The sequence below is a fragment of the Triturus cristatus genome, chromosome 10 (assembly GCF_964204655.1).
Source record: "Triturus cristatus chromosome 10, aTriCri1.1, whole genome shotgun sequence".
Taxonomy (NCBI): domain Eukaryota; kingdom Metazoa; phylum Chordata; class Amphibia; order Caudata; family Salamandridae; genus Triturus; species Triturus cristatus.
In genome coordinates, this window is record NC_140593.1 from 634,161,648 (window position 1) to 634,184,140 (window position 22,493).

The following is a 22,493-nucleotide window of genomic DNA, read 5'->3' on the forward strand; positions in this document are numbered from 1 at the left end:
CCTTGTTTACAGACACTTCTAGATGGAGGGAATCCATCTTTTGAGAGACTTGTTACTAGAAGGAGATTGGCTAGTCAAATTAGATCTAAAAGATGCTTATTTTACAATTCCCATGGCCAAGTCTCATCAACCCTTTCTCAAATTTATCTGGAAAAATCATCTTTTTCAGTTCCAAGCTCTTCCTTTCGGCCTCTCCTCAGCCCCTTGGTGTTTTACCAAGGTGATGAGGGCAGTTGCCTCATGCCTACGGGAAAAGGCTATTCGCCTTATCATATACCTGGACGATATCCTGATCCTGCCATAAACAAAGAAAAGTCAATTCTATCCCCCTCCAAAACTTTGGAATTCCTGGGTTTCACTGTGGACACCACAAATTGTCTCCTCCTCCTTCCTTCAAAGAAAATGTCAAAAATCAGGAAAGAGATAAGACATGTTCTCAAACAAGAGAATCTACCCTTGAGAGAACTAGCCAGACTTCTCTGTCTCCTTTCCTCTTCTATCCAAGCTATCTTTCTTGGCCCTCTAAACTATTGAGCCCTCCAAATAATAAAAGCGAAGGCTCCGAGATCAGGTCTGTGGTACAGAGATCGTGTTTCTCTAAACCAAGAAGCCAAGTTGGAACTGAACTGGTGGTTAGAGAACTTAGACGCTTGGAATGGGCGAGCAATCTTTGGCTCAGCCCAAGACTTTGTCTTAGAATCAGATGCCAGCCTTCATGGCTGGGGTGCCTGTTTCCTGGATCAGAACACAGGAGGAGTCTGGTCTCAAGAAGAAACTTCTCTCCATATAAACTTTCTAGAGCTCACTGCCGGTCTTTATGCTCTAATGAGTTTCAAACACTCCCTTCAAGGGAGATCTGTTATTCTAAAGATGGACAACATGTCCGCTGTTGCCTACATAAACTGTCTGGGAGGTACAAAATCCGCAGATCTCTCGAATCTAGCAAAGAAACTTTGGATGTTCTGTCTAGAACACAAGATCTCCATAAGAGCAGAATATCGCCCAGGAAAGTCAAATCTATATGCAGATTGAAACTCAAGGTTCTTCTTAGATGACAGCGACTGGAAGCTCAACACCTCTGTTTTCAATTCTCTCAACACTTTTTGGGGTCCTTTCCAAATAGATCTCTTTGCGAGCAGACTAACATTCCAACTGGTGAATTACTACAGCTGGATGCCCGACTTGGGTGCTCTAGCAGTGAACGCATTTCTCCAATGCTGGAAAGGGATCAACGCTTACGCCTTTCCCCCCTTCGCCATGATACAGAGTCCTCCAGAAGGTCAGGCTTCAACACGCTTCAATTGTCCTAGTGACTCCCTTCTGGCCATCCCAAGCCTGGTTTCCCACTAGTCTGGAACTTTCTTACGACCTCCCCTTCCTAATTCCCCCTTCGCAGATCTACTCTCAGACGTGGACGGTCATATTCACCCTCTAGTCCAAACAGGGAATTTGAACCTTCTTGCCTGGAGAGTGTCAGGAGATCCAACCATCTCACAGGACTTTCATCAACAGCTTCAACTCTCCTCAGTGAGTCTTGGGCCCCCGGTACACACTACCGGTAGAACAACATCTGGAAGGTTTGGTTACGTTGGTGCTTGGAAAGGAACCTGGATCCCGTGGAGGCTCCCATCGTTCACATAGTTAATTTCCTTGTCGATCAATTCGAAAGGGGACTTAGTTATAGATCTATCAATTGCTATAGATCAGCTATCTCTGCAGGCCATGCTCTGATAAATGGTAAAACAATAGGTGAAAACAACATTATTTGTAGAGTCCTCAAAAGTATCAGACTTAGGAGACCTCCTAAACCAAGATACCAATCTTTATGGGATGTCAATGTTATTCTTGACCTCTTTTGTAGTTGGCCGGATAATAACCTTTTGAACAGAAAGAATCTCTCCATCAAACTAGCCACACTACTTTGCTTAGTTTCCTGCCGTAGAGTCTCTGATGTTAAAGCTCTTGATATCTCGTATAGATCCTATAACATGTTTGGAGTCAATTTCGATTTGTATAGAAGAACCAAAATTATGTCTGACTCTATTTTTTACCCTCGCTTTGACCTTTGCCCAAAACTTTGTGTTGTAGACTGTATGAAAGAATATGACCATAGAATGAGTTCTCTCCGCCCTTTTAGTGTGAATCAGTTACTCATCTCCTTCGTTAAACCTCACCAAGGTATTAGCTCGGCTTCTATCGCTAGATGGGTTAAAATCGTTATGAAACTAGCAGGTATTGATCTGAATATATTTAAACCTCACTCCATCAGAGGCGCTATGGCCAGTAAATCCTTCTACTCAGGTGGTAAGTTGGATGATATTCTTAAAGCTGCTGATTGGTCTAATTCTACTAGCTTTGCAAAGCATTACTGTAACCCAATCACTCCTATGTCTGATGTTGTCCTACATAGCTACCAACATGCATAATGGTAGCCTCCGGTCTTGTAATGAAATTGCGATTCTCCTATTACCATGACTAGAGAATCTAGATTTCATTAAAGACACGGAGGCTAACATTATCCCTCCCACCCTTTCCCCTGGGTGGTTGATTTTTGGCATACAGTTCTTATATTGCTATTTCATTGTGACACAATAATATTGTTATTTTATTCAATGTCTAATTGCATGATTTTTGATGTTCATTATAAATGCTTACTTGTTTTCTCTTACTTGTGCTTAATCACTCCTTTTTACTTCCACTTTTGAATTTTTACCATTCTTGTTCTTCTTATAACTTTCTTTTCTTTTTAGATAACCTATCTTAAACTTCACGATCTTCATCTGTGGAGGAGTTCTTTCATCGTTTCATCCATCACTTCATGACGGTCTAAAGAATTTACCTGGACTCTAAAGTTTATTGGACTTATCCTACTCTATACCACATTTTAAAAGAGGCTGATTGTTATGTCCTCATACCTTTTGTATGTTTCTTGTTGTTCTGTTCTGGAACCTTTCTTCTTCATGATGTATGCGGCTGCTTGGGGAACGCATTAAAAGTAATATGCATAATGTTAGCCTCCGTGTCTTTAATGAAATCTAGATTCTCTAGTCATGGTAATAGGAGAATCGCAATTATCAATGAAGATCACCTGAGAGAGAAGTACAGAAATACAAGAAAGCCCTACGCCCGTAGACTCCCCATGAATGTCTACAATTCAGAAATGGATAGGGTGAGGCGGCAGACCACGGTCCTAAATAGAGCAGACTAACATCACTACAATAGCCTCTCACCCAAACATCACTTCCTCTCGTCACCTGGTTGCGTTTTTCGAACTTTCCTGTCACATGCGATAGGCCCACTCCGAAACGTCAAGCACCAACTTTATCGGAACATGTACGATAACACATACTGGTAGAACATTTGTTTTTATCTATTGAATTTTTCTATATTTTGGCTCACAATTGTAAGCCAGGGTGCTTAAAAACAAAGTTTGACAAATACTCAGAGTTACCTGAAATTAAGGGACACCCCAAAATCAGTAGTGCAAATAAGCCCGCATTTTTAAACCAAGATTCTTGGACACATTTAAAAAAAATACGTAGCCTTCCTTCATACCCCTTTATGTTTATTTATCCATGAAGAGTTTGCTTTTTTTATTGATGCATCATCAAAACACAATGAAAATTCACAAGTGGCAGTTCGGCTAAGGGCTCTGGCTATTGCCTGTTTTGATCGGCCTTGAGAGCAAAAAATGACAAATGAAAGAATCCTTAATTATCTTTTTTCCTACTTACTTTCAAGATTATTTGATCTCCACTATTAGTTTCTTTTTGAAAACCAACCATCTACACAAATGGTACATTGCTGAATTCAGAAATGTGTCTAAGTCTAACTTAGAGAAAAATAAGCCTTTCAGGGTTCATCAAATAGCATCATTTCAGTGCCTAAAAATATTTTAATATGTCAAATGAAATGTAATCTAGATGAGCAATTTGAAGATTTAAATCCCCACTTGATTTTGTATCATCTCCTAATGCTCCTTGTAACAGTGTTTTGTTATTCCCCAGCAAGGCCTGCTCGATGTAAATACTAATACATACACAAATGAGCATCCACTTAAATGCTTATTCATTTTCCGGTGACAGCCACCTCTTCTGTTCCTCATCAACCATTGATAATATTATATATCTATTTAAGATTTGATTGAGTAGACCTCCCAGGCACAAAGCTTGGTTAAGCCTAATGAACCAGCCTCACTCATCACTTATGACAGTCTAGAGACCACAGTTTTGAATAACTTGGCAACACAGTTTGTCAACAAAAGGCGCACTGGTCAACCTCCCTTAACTTCTTTGCTAGGTCCATAGTAAACAGCGTTCTTAGACTGTTTCATCAATTGCTACTTCAAACATGACCTACAATTCAGGGGAAAAATAGGACAGCAAAAGTCTTGTGAAATACTGCATTGCGTTTTTTTGCCTACAAAGCTTTACTCAAATTTCTTACGGTCGCAAGATCTTCACCACTAACCAGTTCATTTAGATAGGCGGATTCACTGCATTACCTTTTTTAGGCTTCACCCAATTTAAGTAAAACAATTTCTCTTCATCTGGGAACACCAATTCTAAATATATCGAACGTAAATCCCTGTTTCAGGTACATAAATAATAATAAATAATATTACAGTGTCTGAAACCACACCACAGCTCACAAAATAGAGTGATCCGTAGGTCCCAAGCTGTGTCCCTACTAATTAATACCAATACATATATGCAGTCATCATTTACTGTTTTGTTTTATTTTGTACTAGCTTCGTTGTACACTTTGTAATTTACCAAAAATTATGCTGTTGTATCTACAAAGTTTAAAACCAGCCGTTTGGTTCGTACTTTAAAAGGAATAAAATCTAAAATGCACAATACAATTAAAAAAAGGAATTGGGCAAAATAAGTATATATATTTCAGTTTACCAATATTATATTTTTCTTCTGCTGATGGACAGCTTCCCCTTTGTTCAATTACATTTAAACTTGTGCCCTATTACAACTGAATATAACAAATATTTTTTACTACTTAGCTAACATTATACCTCAAGCATGATACCCATTAAATAAAAATGGCATTACATAAGAAATGTAAAACAAGACATACTTAGTTCCAAGGCCTGAGTTAACATATCGCGTTCATATACAATATCCAAAGGGGGAACACATTTGCTCAATACATGGTCCTCCTCGTAGTCCTCATCATCTTCCTCTTTTCGTCTAAATTCTTTAATCAAATGGAGGCAACGTACAATTATGTCAGTACCTGGTAACAAAAAATAAAACATTGATTTCAGTTTTTGTTTTCATTACAGCAATATATAATCATCTTTATAGTTAAATCCTGCACCTCTGTATAATACTATACATTACATTAAATAAAAACCTTCTTGAACAATCTAAGCTGTTATGAGGCTTCATACCACAATGCTAAGGCATTACCTGAACATTGGTCTATATTCTTTTAAAGTTTCATATTTTCTCTTCCATAAGACAATTCTAATGATGCAAAAAAATGGTTCTTTCCATTTTTTAAATCAGCCAGAATAACAAACATTTTAGCAAAGCGCCTCACCCTGATAAAATACCAGGAGACATATTTTTATTAGTAATCCCATGTCTGTGAACATATTGACTAATCCTATATAATGACAAAAGAAAATATCCCAATAACATTGAAGGGAGTAGAAATCATCTCCATTTACAAAAAGAAAAGGGGCGTAGGGATAATCCAGCTAACTACAAACCTACAAGTCTGATAGATAACTTGCAAACATATTCTGCAGACAAGTATTATGCAAATATCAGCAGTGGATGGATAACAACCACACCCTGACCAACTCGCAAGTCAGTTCCAGGAAAAGAATAAGCAGAAAGCCTTGCATACTGCATTGACCCCTTTCGCTGCCAAGTCTCCCCCGTGCCACGCCATTTGTTTACTATTTGGTGTCGTTCGCACTTAGGTCCCCATACCTTTTTGCCCACAAGGTAACCACAACAAATTTGCGTCCTTTACTCCAACATCCTAAGGATTCTAAAGGTACCAGGGGTTTGTGGATTCCCTGGAGGAGGCTGAGAAATTAGGCAAAATGCAGCTAAATTAGTTTTTGGAGGGGGGAAAATGGGATAAAAATGCTGCAGAAGAAAGAGTCTGGTTTCTCCCCTGCAAATGGTATCAACGTAGAGTTTGGGGTGCTAAAATCACCATCTTACCATCTTTCAGGAACAGGCAGACTTCTCTCAGAAAACCAAAATTTTCTACAAAGTTTTGGCATTTTACTGGGACATAGCCTATTTTTACTATTTTTGTGCTTTCAACCTCCTTCCAGTTAGTGGTGCAAATGGGTGTGAAACCAATAATGGATCCCGGTGAGCTATACATTTCTGAAAAGTAGTCAAAACTCTGAATCCAGAAAAGGGTCATTTGTGTAGATCCGTCAAGGTTTTTCTATGGAAAGTAACACTTAAAATAAAGGAATATTACAATGTAGTTGAAAACCAGCGTTTTGCCTACATTTTCACGTGTAACTTCTTCTAACTATGGTAGATTTTTTAAAGCTATTATCGTTACATCTGCAGGACCCTTCTGGTTGTGGGGTTATATGAGGCTTGTAGGTTCACCAAGAATATGAGGTACCCAGAGCCAATAACTGAGTTGCACCTTGCATTGTTTTTTCATTGTGTACAGGGTATACAGTAATTCCTTTGGTAAAATATAAAGAGTAAAAAATCGGAATCAAGGAAACCTATGTATTTCTGAAATTGGAACAAGATGTGGAGTTTAGAGGCAGTGGTTATTTGTGCATCTCTGAATTTGTGGGTACCCATATTAGCATGTGAATTAGAGGTTATTGTTTAAAATGTCTTTTTTTACACACTGTCTTTCATTTGGAAGGAAGCAATACATAGAAAGAAAAATAGTATTAACACTTGTTCTACTATTCTGTGTTTCCCTAAGTCTCCTGATAAAGATGGTACTTCACTTGTGTGGGTAGGCCTAATGTCTTCGACAAGAAACTGGCCAAAAAGCAACGTGGACACATTCCATTTTCCAATGAAAACGTACCCCTTTTTCACAATGTGCCTAACTGTGGATTTTGGGCCCTAGCACACGGGGCACATAGGGAAACCTAGCAAACCTGTACATTTTTGCAAACTAGGCACCCAGGGGAATCCAGGATAGGGGGTTTTGTGTGGCTCTCAACAAGTTTAGATACCCAGAATACCTTGTTAAAAAAAAAAAAACTTTCCTCCCATTTCTGTGATGGGAAGTTCTGAAATCTGCGGGAAGCCACAAACATTCACCCACCCAGCATTGCCCCAAGTCTGCCGATAATAATGATCCTTACTTCTGTGGGTAGGCCTAGTGTCTGCAACAAGAATTGGCCCAAAACTTATCATGAAACAACCTGGTTTGGCAAGGGAGTCATCCAGGTTTTTGGTTCCGGGCTCGACGGCCATCCAGGGAAACTTACAAACCCTAGACATATCCGAAAACTAGACACCGTGGAGTCCAGGGAGGTGTGACTTGTGTGGATCCCCCAATATTTTCTTACCCAGAATCCCATGCAAACCTTAAATTTTGCTTTAAAAAATAAATAAATCATGTTTTCCCCACATTTCTGTTTGTTGAAGTTGTGGGATCACCAGGCCGAGCCAAATTTCCTACCAACCAGCACTCCCCTAGGTCTCCCGATAAAAAATGAAAAAAATGGTACCTCACTTGTGTTGGCGGGCCAAGTACCCACGACAGGGAAGGGCCCAAAACGTATCGTGGAGACATCAAAATTATTTATCACAAAACAACCTGGTTTTGCAAGGGGGTACCTGGGCTTTTGGTCCCAGGCTAGGTGGCCATCTAGGGAAACTTACCAAACACGTATATTAAAAAAAATATGGCGCTTGAAGCTCGCTGTGCTATGTCCTCAATGTCTATGTTTTTGGCCTTTTCCAGTCGCAGGCCCTTGGCCCAACCACACAAGTGAGGTATCATTTTACTAGGGAGACCGAGGGGAATGCTGAGTGGTAGGAAATTTGTGCTGGCCGTGATCTCGCACAAATGTGAGGAATTATTATTATTATTATTTTTTTTAGCAAAATATGAGTTTTGCAGGGGATTCAGAGTAAGAAAACATTGGTGTATCCATGCAAGCCACACCTCCCTGGACTCCCCTGAGTGTGTAGTTTTCAGAAATGTCTGGGCTTGGTAGGCTTCCCTAGATGGCAGCCAAGCCAGGGACTAAACACGCAGGAGCCCCCCTTGCAATACCAGGAAATTTTGTGATACATAATTTTGATGTCTCCTCAATACGTTTTGGGCATCTCCCTGTTATAGGCACTTGGCCCACCCATACAAGAGAGGTACCATTTTTTATAGTGAGACCTGGGGGAATGCTGGGTGGTAGGTCATTTTTGCCGACCCAGTGATCCCACAACATTACCACACAAACGTAAGGACACTGAAATTTTATTTAGCACAATTTGAGGTTTGCAGGGGATTCTGGGTAAGAAAACATTGGGGGAGCCACAAAAAACATACCTCCCTGGAATCCCCCGGGTGTCTAGTTTTCAGAACTGTCTGGGTTTGGTAGGCTCTCTTAGATGGCTGCCAAGTTCGGGACCAAAAACGCAGTTGACCCCCTTGCACAACTAGATCGTTTTGTGATCGATAATTTTTGATGCCTCTACAATACGTTTTGGGCGCTTCCCTGTCATGGGACCTTGGCCCACCCACACAAGTAAGGTAGTATTTTTATCGGGAGAGCTGGGGGAACGCTGGGTGGTAGGAAATTTGTGTGGCTTGGTGATCCCACAACTTTTCCACACTGAAATGTGAGGAAATGGTGATTTCTTAAGAAAAACTTAAGGTTTGCAAGGGAAACTGGGTACGAAAACCTTGGGGGAGCTATGCAAGCCATACCTCCCTGGACTCCTCCGGATATCTAGTTTTCAGAAATGTCTAGGTTTGGTAGGTTTCCTCAGATGGCCGCCGAGCCCTGGGTCAAAAACATAGGTGCCCCCTTTAAAAAACAGGTTATTTTGTGATAGATTGGGGGCACTTGCGTTTTTTGTCCCTGCTCGGGGGCCATCAAGGGAGATCTACTAAACCTAGACATTTCTGAAAACTAGACACCCGGGGAGTCTAAGGAGTCCACGCCACCCTCACCCACGACACCCCTTCGCCATGACCAACCCCAACTCCGTTGCCAAGGAGTTTCACCGCTGGATCTCTATCTACGCAGACAAGCTCGCACCCTTCCGAAAACCGACAGACAGCAGCCCCTGAAGGTCTCCTGGTACACTCCAAGAAGCCAGACACTCCTGCAGGTGCCTCGAAAAACGATGGAGAAATAGTAAAGCCTCCGAAGACCAGACCACCTATAAGAATGCCATGACAGAATAACACCAACACAAAAGAGCCACCAAGAGGACCTTCATCTGGAACAAAATCCTCACTAATTGCAGTAACCCGAAGGAACTTTTCATTATCAAGCAATTCACCAAACCACCCAGTGAAGCCACGGAAGTCACAGCCTCCCAGGACCTCTGGGACAAGCTCAGCACCTACTTCTACACAAAGATCAAGACCCTCTACGATAACTTCAGCAAGCAAACTCCACAAAGCACCCTCCCCTCCAGCAAGGACGGCCAGCCCTCCATCGCCACCTGGACCCCATTCCCCACCAAAGAGACCACTGCGACCATGAGGAGCACCCAATCGGGGGTCCCCATGGAACCCTGCCCACTGCACATATTCCACAGAGATGCGGCTGCCACAGCACCCGAACAATGCCACACCATCAACGCCTCTCACGAATCCGGCATCTTTCCCGACAACTGGAAGTTGGCTGAGATAAAGCCCCTCCTCAAGAAACCCTCCGCCGACCCGAAGAACCTGAAGAACTACCGCCCCATCTCACTCCTTCCCTTCACAACCAAGGTCACTGAGAAAATTATCAACACTCAGCTTACCACCTTCATGGAAGAGTACGCCATCCTGGACTCCTCCCAGTCCTGATTTCAAAGAAACCACAGCACCGAGACCACCCTCCTGGCTGCCACAGACGACATCCGAGCACTCCTCGACCAAGGCCACACCGCAGGACTCATCCTGCTAGACCTCTCAGCAGTGTTAGACACCGTCTCCCACCACACCCTCGCTGCCAGACTCCACGATGCCGGCATTCAGGGAACCGCCCTCTACTGGGTCCGCTCCTTCCTCGCCGGTAGAACCCAAAAGATCAGACTCCCTCCCTTCTTCTCCGAGCCCAAAGAGATCAACTGCGGAGTACCCCAGGGATCATTGTTCAGCCCCACGATCTTCAATATCTACATGGCCCCCCTCGCCGTCATCGTCAGACAGCACAGACTCAGCATAGTATCCTACGTAGACGACGCACAGCTCATCCTTTCCCTCACGAAGATCCACAAAGACTCCCGACTCAGCTTCCAGGAAGGTATCAAAGACATCGCAGCCTGAATGATCAACAGCTGCCTAACGCTCAACTCGGAGAAGACAGAGGTCCTCGTCCTTGGACCCTCCCCCACCACTTGGAACAACTCCTGGTGGCCACCTGCACTCGGAAAGCCACCCACACCTACAGACCAAGCCCGCAACCTCGGCATCATCCTCGACTCCTCCCTCACCATGACTTGCCAGGTCAACACTGTCACCTCCACCTGTTTGAACTCCCTCCGCAAGACCTTTAAGTGAATCCCCCGAAGCCAGAAAGACCGTCACCCACGCATTCATAACCAGCAGACTGGACTATGGAAACACCCCTATGCTGGAATCAACAAATCCCTGCTACATAGACTCCAGACCATTCAGAAAAGCGCTGCCAGACTCATCCTCGGGACCCCATCCCCGACAGGAACACGTGAGCCCAACACCTACGAGACCTCCACTGGCTCCCTGTCAAGAAGAGTAACTTTCAAGCTACTCACCCACAACTACAAATCACTCCACAACATCGGACCCAAATACCTCAATGACCTAGTCAGTTTCTACGTACCCAAAAGAAATCTCCGCTCAGCTGACCTTGCCCTGGCAGAAACCCCACACATCCAGAAAGCCAGAGCTGGTGGAAGAGCCGTCTCCTACGTCGTTATCAAGGGTCTGGAACGAACTCCCAGTCGACATAAGACACCCCCACCCTGCGCACCTTCAGGAAGTGCCTAAAAGACCCGGCATTTCAGGTAACCCAGGAGCCGCACCTACCCCCCCCAACCCTCAGCACCTTGAGACCCTCACGGGTGAGTAGCGTGCTTTAAAATTCCCTGTTTGATTGATTTTACCTAGAAGTTCTTAGAATATGGTACAAAATTTACCCAGGGTCTGTAAGTTAAATGTCAATAGCAGACCTATTGTGCCGTCCACCCACTTCAATGGCATTGTATAACGTGGCTTCAGGCCAACCATTGTAGCCTGATTGACAATTTAACAAATGCCACTTGACCAGTCAAAATTAACCCTTTTGACACGTCAAAACCTCCCTTTAAAATTACCAAGTCATCCATATGTAGGCTTTGTACTCCACAAGGCAGGGTGCATGGTATTTAAAAGTAGGACAAGTAGAAGTTTAATGTTCACATGTCCTTACGGTGATTTAACAGCCAAAATGAATATTTTACTGTAGCAGGACTAGGTGCACCATGTAGAAAACCAGAGTACAGATTAAAATTGTTATACTGTATCTATGGAATGAGACCGGTCTGGCTCACAATGTCCTGACTCATGCAGGGTGCCAGTGTCTCATAGGGGGTTAATCTTCAAAACAAATGTCCAACTAAGCCAATGGGTGGTTGTCCCGCTGTAGCATCTGTGGATGTTAATCTAAGCATAGGTAGGCTGGGCAAAACAGTTCTCAAAATTCCTCCAATAAAGTGTGTACACAGGCCCCAAGTTTTGTTGAATTGTGGCAGTTTACCATCTATGGAGGCCGTCATCCTTCCCATGGCCAATAGGTTTCACACATTGAGTAGCCAATCTGCATGTGTCAGTGTGAAATTCGTGCCCCATTTAGACAGAATGGCGTGCTGGGCTGTGCCCAAGGCTAAGGTAATGGCTATGCCTCTATTAGAGCGGTGGGGTAAATTGGTGTGCAAGACCGAGCAGGATGTAACTCGGCACTTTGGGAATGTCTGTGGCATACATCTCATTCATGTCCGCAAGGACTGCCTCACAGTACCGCTTAAGCTTGGGGCAACGCCAGAGGATGAGGGTCAGAGTTCCTAAGTGCCCGCAATTATGCCAGCAGCTATAGTCCGTATTATGTTTTTATTTGGCTAATCTAGACAGTGAATAATACCAGTAATAGGTTAGTCTGAGCATCATCCCTTTCCCGGCTGCGCTGTAAGCAGAGGTGTAGGTTCTGAAAAGAACGTCAGTCCACTCCCTAGTGGTAAAAGAACGTTCCAACAAATTTTCCCACTGCCTCTGCATCAGTAATTTGTTGAGGGTGGAGTGCTTATTGAAGAAGGCGTATATATCTGAGAGGAGGCCCTAATGTGTGCGTATGGAGAGACACTTCTCAAAGAAGGTGAAAGGTCCGTTGGCATGTAGGCGTGTTAGAGGTGTGTAACCCAGTGTGGTATTGCGACAGAGCCAGTATTTGATGGTTGCTATGCCATAAGCGGCCTGAATTTGTTTAAAGCTCATAAGGCCTTGATGTTCAAAAAGGTTTCCTGTAGGTTTTCAGTTGGCTTCCTGCAATGGGAGAAATGCAGTGGCTTACTCAATGAAGGGAAGTTACGCATGATAGGCATGTAGGGGAAGAGCCTAGTGGTTAAATGCTTCACAAGCTTTACCCTGTCACAAGTTCCCACCGTTGCCCGCGTAACTGGATGTATATATATATCCACAGTAGTAGAGGACTAAGTGAGGTATACCCAAACCCCTGTCTGAAAGATGGATAAGCCTGCTTCCTGGCCATGCAGGACTTCTTGCCCTTGCAAATATAATTCTTTAAGTGCTGTTGCACGGCTCATAGTAAGTGGGAATGGGGCTGTAGGGAACAGATATGCATCACATAGAAGATCTTAGGGAGGAGAGTTATTTTTACTGCACTGATTCAACCCAACCAGGAGATACTCCCATGCCACCAAACGCACACATCAAATATGCATTCTAGGTAAGCTTTTGCGTCAGGTAGAACTGAGAGATTACAAACTTGGGATTTCTGTAGGTTCACCTTGAACCCTGACACTCTACGGAAGGCCTCCAGTTCCAGAAGAAGAAGCAGTAGGGATTTGCAACACTGGGTAAGGACTATCATCACGTCGTCCACATACAGGGCTATTTTGTGTTCCACACAGCCGAATGGTACATCCCTAATTTGTGTGTGCACCTGTATCTTTTTTTGCTGGAGGTTCCATGTAGAGGGAAAAGAGCAGCGAGGATTGAGGACAACCCTACCCCGGGCGCCGTCAAAAGGACAAAAAGTTAGCCCATTGAATCGGACGCAGGCGGTGGGTTGGTGTAACTGCACCATACCCTTGTCTGAAATCGGGCTTCAAGACCTAGGTTAGTAAGGACTAGTAAGAAGGGCTATTATACACGGTCAAATGATTTTTCTGTGTCAATCGAGTGGAGCAAAAGCTGGGAATCTGGAGTAGGACACCATCTACGAGGAGCATCAGTCTTTTGGTATTGTCGTTAGAGTTCCTCTACAGGATGATTCCAGCTTTGTTTGGGTCGATCAGGCCTTGCATGCAGCAAGGATGCCTGTGAATATTTTAGCATCAACATTCAGCAGCGAAATCGGTCGGTAAGAGAAGCACGGGGAGGGGCTCCTTCCCTTTCTCTGGTTTGGTAATCCCAGTGATGACTACCTCCCTCATAGTATCTCAATTGCACCTCCTTCGCAGGCAAGGGTGTGGTGTGTGCCGTAGCCAAGTAAGTGGAGATTGTGTTGGCCACAGCTCGCCCGTGGTATAAAGCACAGTATAGAATTGCTTGAAGGCCTGTATTATGCCCAAGTCAGTGTGTGAGGTGTGGCCTGGGGGCTCATGTGTTACGGTAACTCCATTTCTATGCATTTGAGCCCTCAATCTGTGGGCGAGTCACTGCCCAGTTTTATTGCTTCTGCCACAAAACAGTTGCTTAGTGCAGAGGAGGGCATATTCTGTTTTATCAATGTATAGTGCTTTGAGTTGCTGCCTGAGCAGCATCAATTGCCTTTTCATTCAATGGGAGCTCAAGAGCCTCCTTCAAAGTCCTCACCTGCATTTCCAGGGCAGTGCATCTATCACTTCTGCTATTATTAAGTCTTGTAGAAATAGCTATGAAGGAGCCTTTGAGTGCAGCTGTTAAAGTGTCCCATAGTGGAGATCGGGAGGTGCCCAGGGTAGCGTTGGTAGTGAGGAAGTCAGTATTCACTAATGTGTGTTTTTTCACAGTGCAGTTGTAAGTTAATATTTTGGGATTAAGGCGCCACGGTCGATGTGGTGATGTTTTCCCAGTGATGTTCAGTGAGACTGAGATGGGGAGTGAATGGAGAGTGCAGTCACTCCCATTTTGGTTTGGGTTGTGGCTGCTAGTGACCTAGAGGATATCAGCAAGTAATTTATGCAGGCACAGGTCTGGTGGATGGCTGAGAAGAAAGTGTAGTCCCGGTTAGTGGGATATAGCACTTGTCATAGATACATCTATTAGGACCACGTCTTGGAGCCATTGCAATCCTTCAGCTGTAGCTGCCCCAGCTTGTCCTGTTCTATGTTCGGATCAGTCTAATAGTGTGTCTGGGACTAGGTTAAAGTCACCACCAATCACCACATCTTTGTCTGAGGTTGCCATTATTCTTTCGCAGGCATCTAGTATGAAGTACTGTTGCCAGCCGTTGGGCGAGTGGAGTGTGGCCAGTTTAAACATGTTTGGAGGGGCATGATCCAGTAACCAAGCAGTCTCCAGGGAAACACTGCCTGTGTGTGGAGAACCAGGACTCAGAAATTTATAGCTAGTAAGATCCTATCTCCCACCTTTTTACCCGGGCCTGAAGAGAAATATTGCCCAACAAACCAGCAGGATTCCATACTTTTCCAATCTTTTTTTTAGGATTGCGGGTTTCCTGTCAGAGGCATATATTGAGTTGTGTCGTCGGCATGTTGAGGAGGGAAAGATGTTTTGCTGGAGCATTAAGGGCTCAGACAGTAAAGCTCATTATCTTCATCATGAGAGAAGAGGGAGGCAGTCTGGGCTGTAGTGCAAGGGAGGGCGATGGTTGTCAATGAGGCCTCCAACTGATGTCGTGCAGTCTCAGGCCGCCAAGATGCGAGACGCCCCAGAGCCAGATCTTTGGGTAGGGGGTAACACAGAACTGGGGTATAATTGTTGAATCAACTACTCCCTTCACTGGCTATTCAAACAGAGGAAGTCTGTTGTCCGTGATGATGGACGGCAAACAAAAACGTGTGGAGTGTTTGGCCGAGCTCTGCAAACACGTCAAAAACTCTGCAAAAATTGCACTTCTCGCTAAAACACCTCAAGAAATTGAAACCTTTTCTTCCCCATGACCACCTCGAGACAGTAGTCCAATCCCTAGTTCTCTCTAAAATCGACTACGGGAACGCCATCCTAACAAGGACTCAAAAAGCTCACCTAGCCCCACTTAGGGCAGTGCCGAACATGGCCGCTCGACTCATATCTGGAGTAAAAGATTTGAAGCGGTACAAAAGGGGGTGGTGATGGACGGAGCATCAGAACCAATCAAACGCTCACACCCAGTCAACAGATCTGGGTTTGATCCATCACCGTTCTTTAGCCCACTCTGCCACCCCAGTTCAGACATGGCCATATGCAAATCAGTCTGACCCTGCGCCTCATGGGAACAGTCCAGCCCGAACTGCCAAGCCATGCCTTCCCTGGACCGGAAACAAGCTTCCTAGGACCGGTATCTGGCATTTAAGCCGTCTTCAGCCAGGCTTGCTTGAATCCAGTGGCAAAGTGAGCAAGGGACTCGCGTCTGAGCATACCCTGCCAACTTATGGCGAACAAAGCGGTACAAAAGGGGGTGGTGATGGACGGAGCATCAGAACCAATCAAACACTCACACCCAGTCAACAGATCTGGGTTTGATCCATCACCGTTCTTTAGCCCACTCTGCCACCCCAGTTCAGACATGGCCATATGCAAATCATTCTGACCCTGCGCCTCATGGGAACAGTCCAGCCCGAACTGCCAAGCCATGCCTTCCGGTACAAAAGGGGGTGGCGATGGATGGGTTTGCTCAGACTGATTTGCTGGACTGTTCCCATGAGGCACAGGGTCAGACTGATTTGCATATGGCCATGTCTGAACTGGGGTGGCAGAGTGGGCTAAAGAACGGTGATGGATTAAACACAGATCAGTTGACTGGGGGTGAGTGCTTGCAATGTTCAACACTCCGTCCATCATTTCCTTTGGTAAAAAGATTTGAACACATCACTCCAGCTCTCAACTCCCTCAACTGGCTTCCCTTGGAAGGGAGATGGATTTAAAAGCTGGCCTGCAGCACACACAAAACCCTTCACTCTCCGGTCCCCAACTACCTGAACAACAAACTGGTAAGAGCAGGTCAAACCAGAACACTGAGAAGCTCCAACTCACTCCTTATTCCTCGAAACTGAAAAAGAAAACCACCCAATACCGATCGTTTTCTGGCAATGCTCCCAGGATGTGGAACGCTCTCCCTAGAGTCCTCGGATGCAACCCCTCCTTCTCCTGTTTCAAAAGAGACCTGAAACTCCATCTCCTTAACAAATACTTTCCTGACTAACGTCAACTAACGTAGACTTCAATATCCGAGTTGACTCCTCTCTCTCTTGACATTCAAGGATAGTTGGTGACCGGACTGTGTTAACCACCTTTTTTTTTTTTGTTCTCTCGCCCTCCGATGCACGGTTAACTTATTTCTCAAGCTGTATTTTTTTTATCTCTGGTTTGCTTCCTTACTGCCTGCCTACTAACTTCTGTTTTTGACAGTGTGTATGTAAAGCGCTCTGATACTTATGAGTCAAGCTAGCGCTATATAAAACTTTTAAAATAAATAAAAAAGTTGATGAATGTTGGTGTATTTCCAGGGTGGCGTGGGCTGGGGATAAGGCTCGTCCTCCTCTTTCTGGGAGCTAAGCCGCTGCCCTGGATTACAAGCAGCCGTTGACCAGCGGGCAGGTTCATGCTATGTCATGGGGAATTGGAATCTGAGAAAGCTTTATGCGCATGGAGTCGGTGCAGTAGGGCCAGTCACTCCTGGCGGCTCTCCTCCACCATCGGTTTACGGGTATTGCTCTTGGCTAGTTGGCGTCCCCTCTTGCCGCCTCGGGGGACGGATGGCAGAGCATGCAGTGGTTTGGGTCGGTCGCTCCTCGTGGGTCTTTCCGTGTTTTAAGACTGATCTCGCATCTTCCATGGTGCTAACCATATGCGTCTCATTGTACAACACGAAGATCAGTTTAAAGGGGTGTCCCCATTTGTACTTGACACCTTTTCCCACACAGACATGTGGTGGCCAGTTTGAGTGAGAAACAGTGCTGAAATGTGATGGGCAACAAGTCCTTGGAGAGCCATACTTTTGTCCCCTCAAACATAATGGAGCTTTGATCACGTACCGCGGACATGATGGCTTCTTTCTGCTGCTAGTGATGGACGCATGTCAGGATATCCTGTGGCATGCCCGGTTTGGTTGCTGTCCTACTGGCTATGTGCGTGCGGTCAAGACCAGTGTCCTTCTCCTGAAGATCCGGGAGGAAATGGCGGAAGAGAGGACATAGCCCTCTAGGTTACCAGTGTCCGCTTGTAGAGGTACTCCTTTCATTCCGATATTGGAGCTGCACCACCTGTTTTCAAGGTCTTCTAGATGACGTTCCAGCTCCATATTTCGACCTCGTAGTTCCAAATGTTTCTATCTATGAGCGTCAAGTTCCTCCTACATGGTGTGGCTTGTTTATATCAGGGTTGCTACGCACTGGCCAATGTCCACCATGTGCCTTTTAAGTTCTTTGGCATGCAATACCACCTACTTTCATAGACACGCTAGGTCATTCCAAAAGGAACAAAAGAGGAACTCAAGGAATGCGTGGGTAGCCGGGGCATCCACCTCTGCGCACACTGTGGCTGATTGATGTGTATACTAGGGTGGCTGTGGTGTGGGCGTGGTATCCCGGGCAGAGTCAGCCATTTAGCTGGACCCTTCGCAAGCATCTGTCACTGTGTTATACATCTTAGATCTATATGCTGTCATGTTGTGGATGTTAGTTTGTCTTCTCTCACAGTTTCAGCGGTGTTGTCAGATGGTAGGTATGCAAAAGTGCCACCCTGCAATATCCTTGGTGGCCCAGTCCTGGGTTCCTGAAGAGATCCTACCCAAACTATCAGTCTCGGGTTGTGTTCTAGTCTGTGCGTAGGGGCATCCCTTTTGCTCAGGGAGTGTGCTCGTTTGGGAATGCTCAAGGTGGCAGGTGGTAGTATTCACTACATTGCTGGGTCTTGTTGGTGGGGCCCTCTTCTGGTTCAGCTTCCACTAGAAGAATGCAGATTATCCCCGATGCTGTCACAGGAGCCAGCATCCTCTGTGTTTTGTGGCTTGGTTGAGTCTCAATCAATCAGCTGACCTGAAGGGGCAGAGAATTCCTATGAACCTCAAAGAGCATACATTGAGGAACCTGTGATCATCCTTTTTGACATTACACTGCTAAATCCTGCTGGAGTGTCAAATAGTGCATGACGCTCCAGCAACATAACACTTTGGGGTGCACTTGAAAGGCAGAGAATAGGAAGGCAAGAACATTCTTCTGTATCCTTTGTATGGTGGCTGGAAAACTCTACTTTTGTTCTACCTGAGTTCTGTCTCTGGGTTTATCATGGGTACAGTGGCTGCCCCAAACTGGACTGTAGTTCTTGCATGTGAGAAGACACAAGGATTACCATAGTAAACTTCCTACAAACACACCAAGCCCCGAGAGCCCAGGCTGTGGGTGACCAAAGACTTTCACCATCTTAAAATGGCCAAAGTGGGTAGGATTGGCCCGGGAAACTTTTTCCCAATTGGTTAGGGTATGCCCAGGTGTCATTTCCCCCCAATAGATCGTGCCAGCCATAAATATGATTCCTCCAGGCACCCACTTCAGGACGCTGTTGAATTTGAGAAAGAATAAAAAAGGACTGGACCTGCTGTCTCTAACCTGAAAGGAGCCAAAATGACTTAACGTTTCCCCTCATGTACCTAGGTCAAAGAAATAGACTCCACAGGCCATAAGCCTGACCACCTGTTCAAACTAACGAGATACAAGCTATACGAGGCCTTTCCTGCAAATACCCAGTTGAATAGAGGCAACTGGACCTGGTCAGGACCATGTGTTGGCCTCTGCCTGACACTCTAAGTCTATAAGTGCCGCCCCTGACGACAGGAGGGGGGGGGGGGGGGTTAAGAGATGTACTTCTGTGGTGAATTGGGGCTAAAAGAACTTATGTCAGAAGGTAAAATCTTTGAACAGGAGGAACCTGGTTGGTGTATCCGATCCACACTATTCGAGCTAGCATCAAACTGCAATTATGTTCGGGTCTACCGCGACCTTTGACTATAATTGACACTTTATGCTTCGTGACGCTATTCCTACTAAAATATTTAAAAATTCATAACTCTGGTTGCCTCTTATTGGTTTTAACTTTTGCCATTTTGGTGGTATTTTGTTCATTACATTATACTCTATTTTTCTAACTTGGCTTGGAATTTTTATTGTTTTGTTATTTTGGCTTGCTAATTATTCTGGTACTGCATACATACTATATACATTGTCCTAAATTAAGCTTGTCTGCTCTGTGCCATAACTACTAGGGTGTTGAGCTCAGGGTAATTTAGTGACTTTGAGGGTTCACCCAGACATTGCAATTATTACCTATAGTGAATGTCACCCACCTCAAATAATAAATACATTTCTTACCACAATTATCAGACAACGGGTCATAAAATTAGAAAGGTATACAAAATTATGGTTTGACTAAGCAAAACACTACATCTCTTAAGATGGCCTAACAAGTATTCGCTCAGAGGAAAACTTCTATATCCAAGGTTTGTCAGGTATGCTAACCAACACCAAAACTAATGCAGAGTACAGTAATCTGAGATTCCATGCAACAAATTACATATCTGTAGACTTTTGTTTAGAAGAGCAACAATACAAACTTAAATATCTACTTAAACATAAGCTTTTCACAATAAATAAGTCAAACCTAATGCCTTTATCACAAAATGTAATAACAAATAGAGCAGGCCTTCAGCCATGGTCATCAGCTTGCTACCGCAACCAGCTCAGGCCTGCTTTATCAAGGATAACCTTTTGCAAGCAGTCTTTAGGTGAAGCATGGAAATGCAGCCTATTCAAATAAATCCAGTACTCAGGGGAACCATAATGTGAGTGGGGCCTAAGCCCCTCTATCAGTGGTACTCTTAAAGCTCATTTTTTGTTGATCACATAAGGTTAGGTGACAACTGCACTGTCAAGCCTCATAAAAATTCATATTAATTATTGTAGTCCTGGGCATTCCACACTGTGCTCCAGCACAAAACGGCACTCTTAATGATGGTAGGAGAGGATCCTGGGACTGTGAAACCTTCCTTGTGACTATCCTACTCCCATCTATGCTTCCGCCAGAGAAAAACAAACACCATAAATGATCTAGCTGTCTCAGACACTTTAAAAAATATTACTATGCCAACCACGTATGTGCACAGAAAGTTCAAGTTCAGGCATCCGTTCTGTTGTTGGCTCAGGCTGCTGGAAAAATCAAATAAACGCAGCTGTGTGGAGGAGAAGCTCTTTTTTCTTGTGGAAATGCAACTTCTAACCAATCAAAACATGTACTCCTTGCTACCAAAAGGTGGATGGAACCAAAACTCCTCTCTGTAGTGCTCCTGAAACTCTTTTAGGTTTATCACATTACGTCTGGCAACAACTGTGCAGGCCACACATAAAAGCACATTTTGAGTTCTACATTCCTGAAAGTCATTGCTTTTGGTATAGGAGTTCAATATATTCATATTGTTAATAGCATATACGTGCAGTCTTTACAATATTTATGTTTCACCTTTCATGCACTTACAGATCTTTTTAAGCATTGGTCTATTAAAAATATAAGACAATCATAAAGCGTGCCTTTACAAAGAAATCAAAGTGTGGTAGTAACACTCGTACATCCTTGCTAGATACTGCCAAAACATCAGATAATACCACTTGTAACATGTACACGTGAAGATTGCTCATCTTACATTGGACAGACTGTCTGCTTTAATTAGCTCAAGCAGGGCCATCCCTTAAGCGTCTGTAGAATTCTAGGCATGTAAAGCCCTTTCTGAGTGACCGATTTATCAGTGTACCAAAGCACAGAGTTCCAACCATTAGCAAGTAATATGGGCCAGACATATTCTCAATTATGTTATTTTAAGGACAGGTCCTGGGTTGTCATTTTTGGGGTATATGTGTAACGCCACTTGAAACCAGCAATCTGAACAAGCATTAGCAAAGCCAAAAGGTCTCGCCTTTTACAAGGCCTGTGCATGACCACTGCATAGTTGCATTAGCACACGTGTTTTTAAAACAAAAAATGTTTCCCATTTTAACATGGCTGACTGCTACAAGCTAGCCTGGCTGATGAGGCATCATCTCCTATATTTTTTTGCTTTGTTCACCCTAAGTTGGCAGGGTATGTATGCCCAGACGTGGGTCCCTTGCTCACTTTGCCACTGGATTCAAGCTAGCCTGGCTGAAGAGGGGTGTTACCCCGAAACTGGTCCCAGGATGCTTGTTTCCGGTGCAGGGAAGGCCTGGCTTGGCAGTTCGGGCTCGACTATTCTCATGAGCAACAGGGTCAAGACTGATATTCATAAGGCTGGGTATGAACTGGAGTGACATAGTAAGCTAAAGAACGATGATGGATTTAATCCGTATCTGTGACTGGGGAGTGTCTGAAAAGTTTCAGCACTCCGTCCATCATTTACTTGCAACTGCTATGATTCAACATTAAAACAATATATAAAGCCATAATAGCTATTGCAGCATCAAGATGCATGCCTGTGCATATGGTATATGCAGACGCATATATGGTTCGTAACATATGCAGGAATGTACACAGCAGCCACTGTGGATTTTTTGTGTTTACCAATATTGCCATTACAGAACTAAGTTAAAAGGAAAAACAAAATGTGAAAACCACTTAAAAGTTAAGCAAGCAGCTGTCACCACTTCACAGCTGCTGAGCCCTTGAAGAAAAATGAAATCCATTTATTAAAAAAAAAAAAAAACACCACCAGGAGGAGCATGGACGCTGGAGCATTAGGAAATGCGGAAGGGCCATTGGAGGAGCGTAGCGAAGGAAGGGGCGCTCCCAAAAGAAAAAATAACGTAACAAAGACATTAATGATAATGTTTATGGAATGCTTTAAATAGTCCATATCCATGAAATACTATGGACTGAATACTAATGGACAACCCTGCCAGTAATTGCCTAAAGCCAAGCGAATCAATTTAGTCAATGGC

General features: G+C 44.3%; 1 protein-coding gene across 2 annotated transcripts in view; it reads right to left on the reverse strand.

Moving 5' to 3' along the window:
* The window catches only part of GTF3C1 (general transcription factor IIIC subunit 1), a 1,956,011-nt gene that overhangs the window by 1,639,173 nt on the left and 294,345 nt on the right, over nucleotides 1-22,493 (reverse strand). For both annotated transcript variants that reach the window (XM_085632176.1, XM_085632175.1), the window contains exon 7: nucleotides 5,092-5,250. In XM_085632176.1, the coding sequence (XP_085488302.1) occupies nucleotides 5,092-5,250 (159 nt within the window). The remainder of the gene's footprint in view (nucleotides 1-5,091; nucleotides 5,251-22,493) is intronic.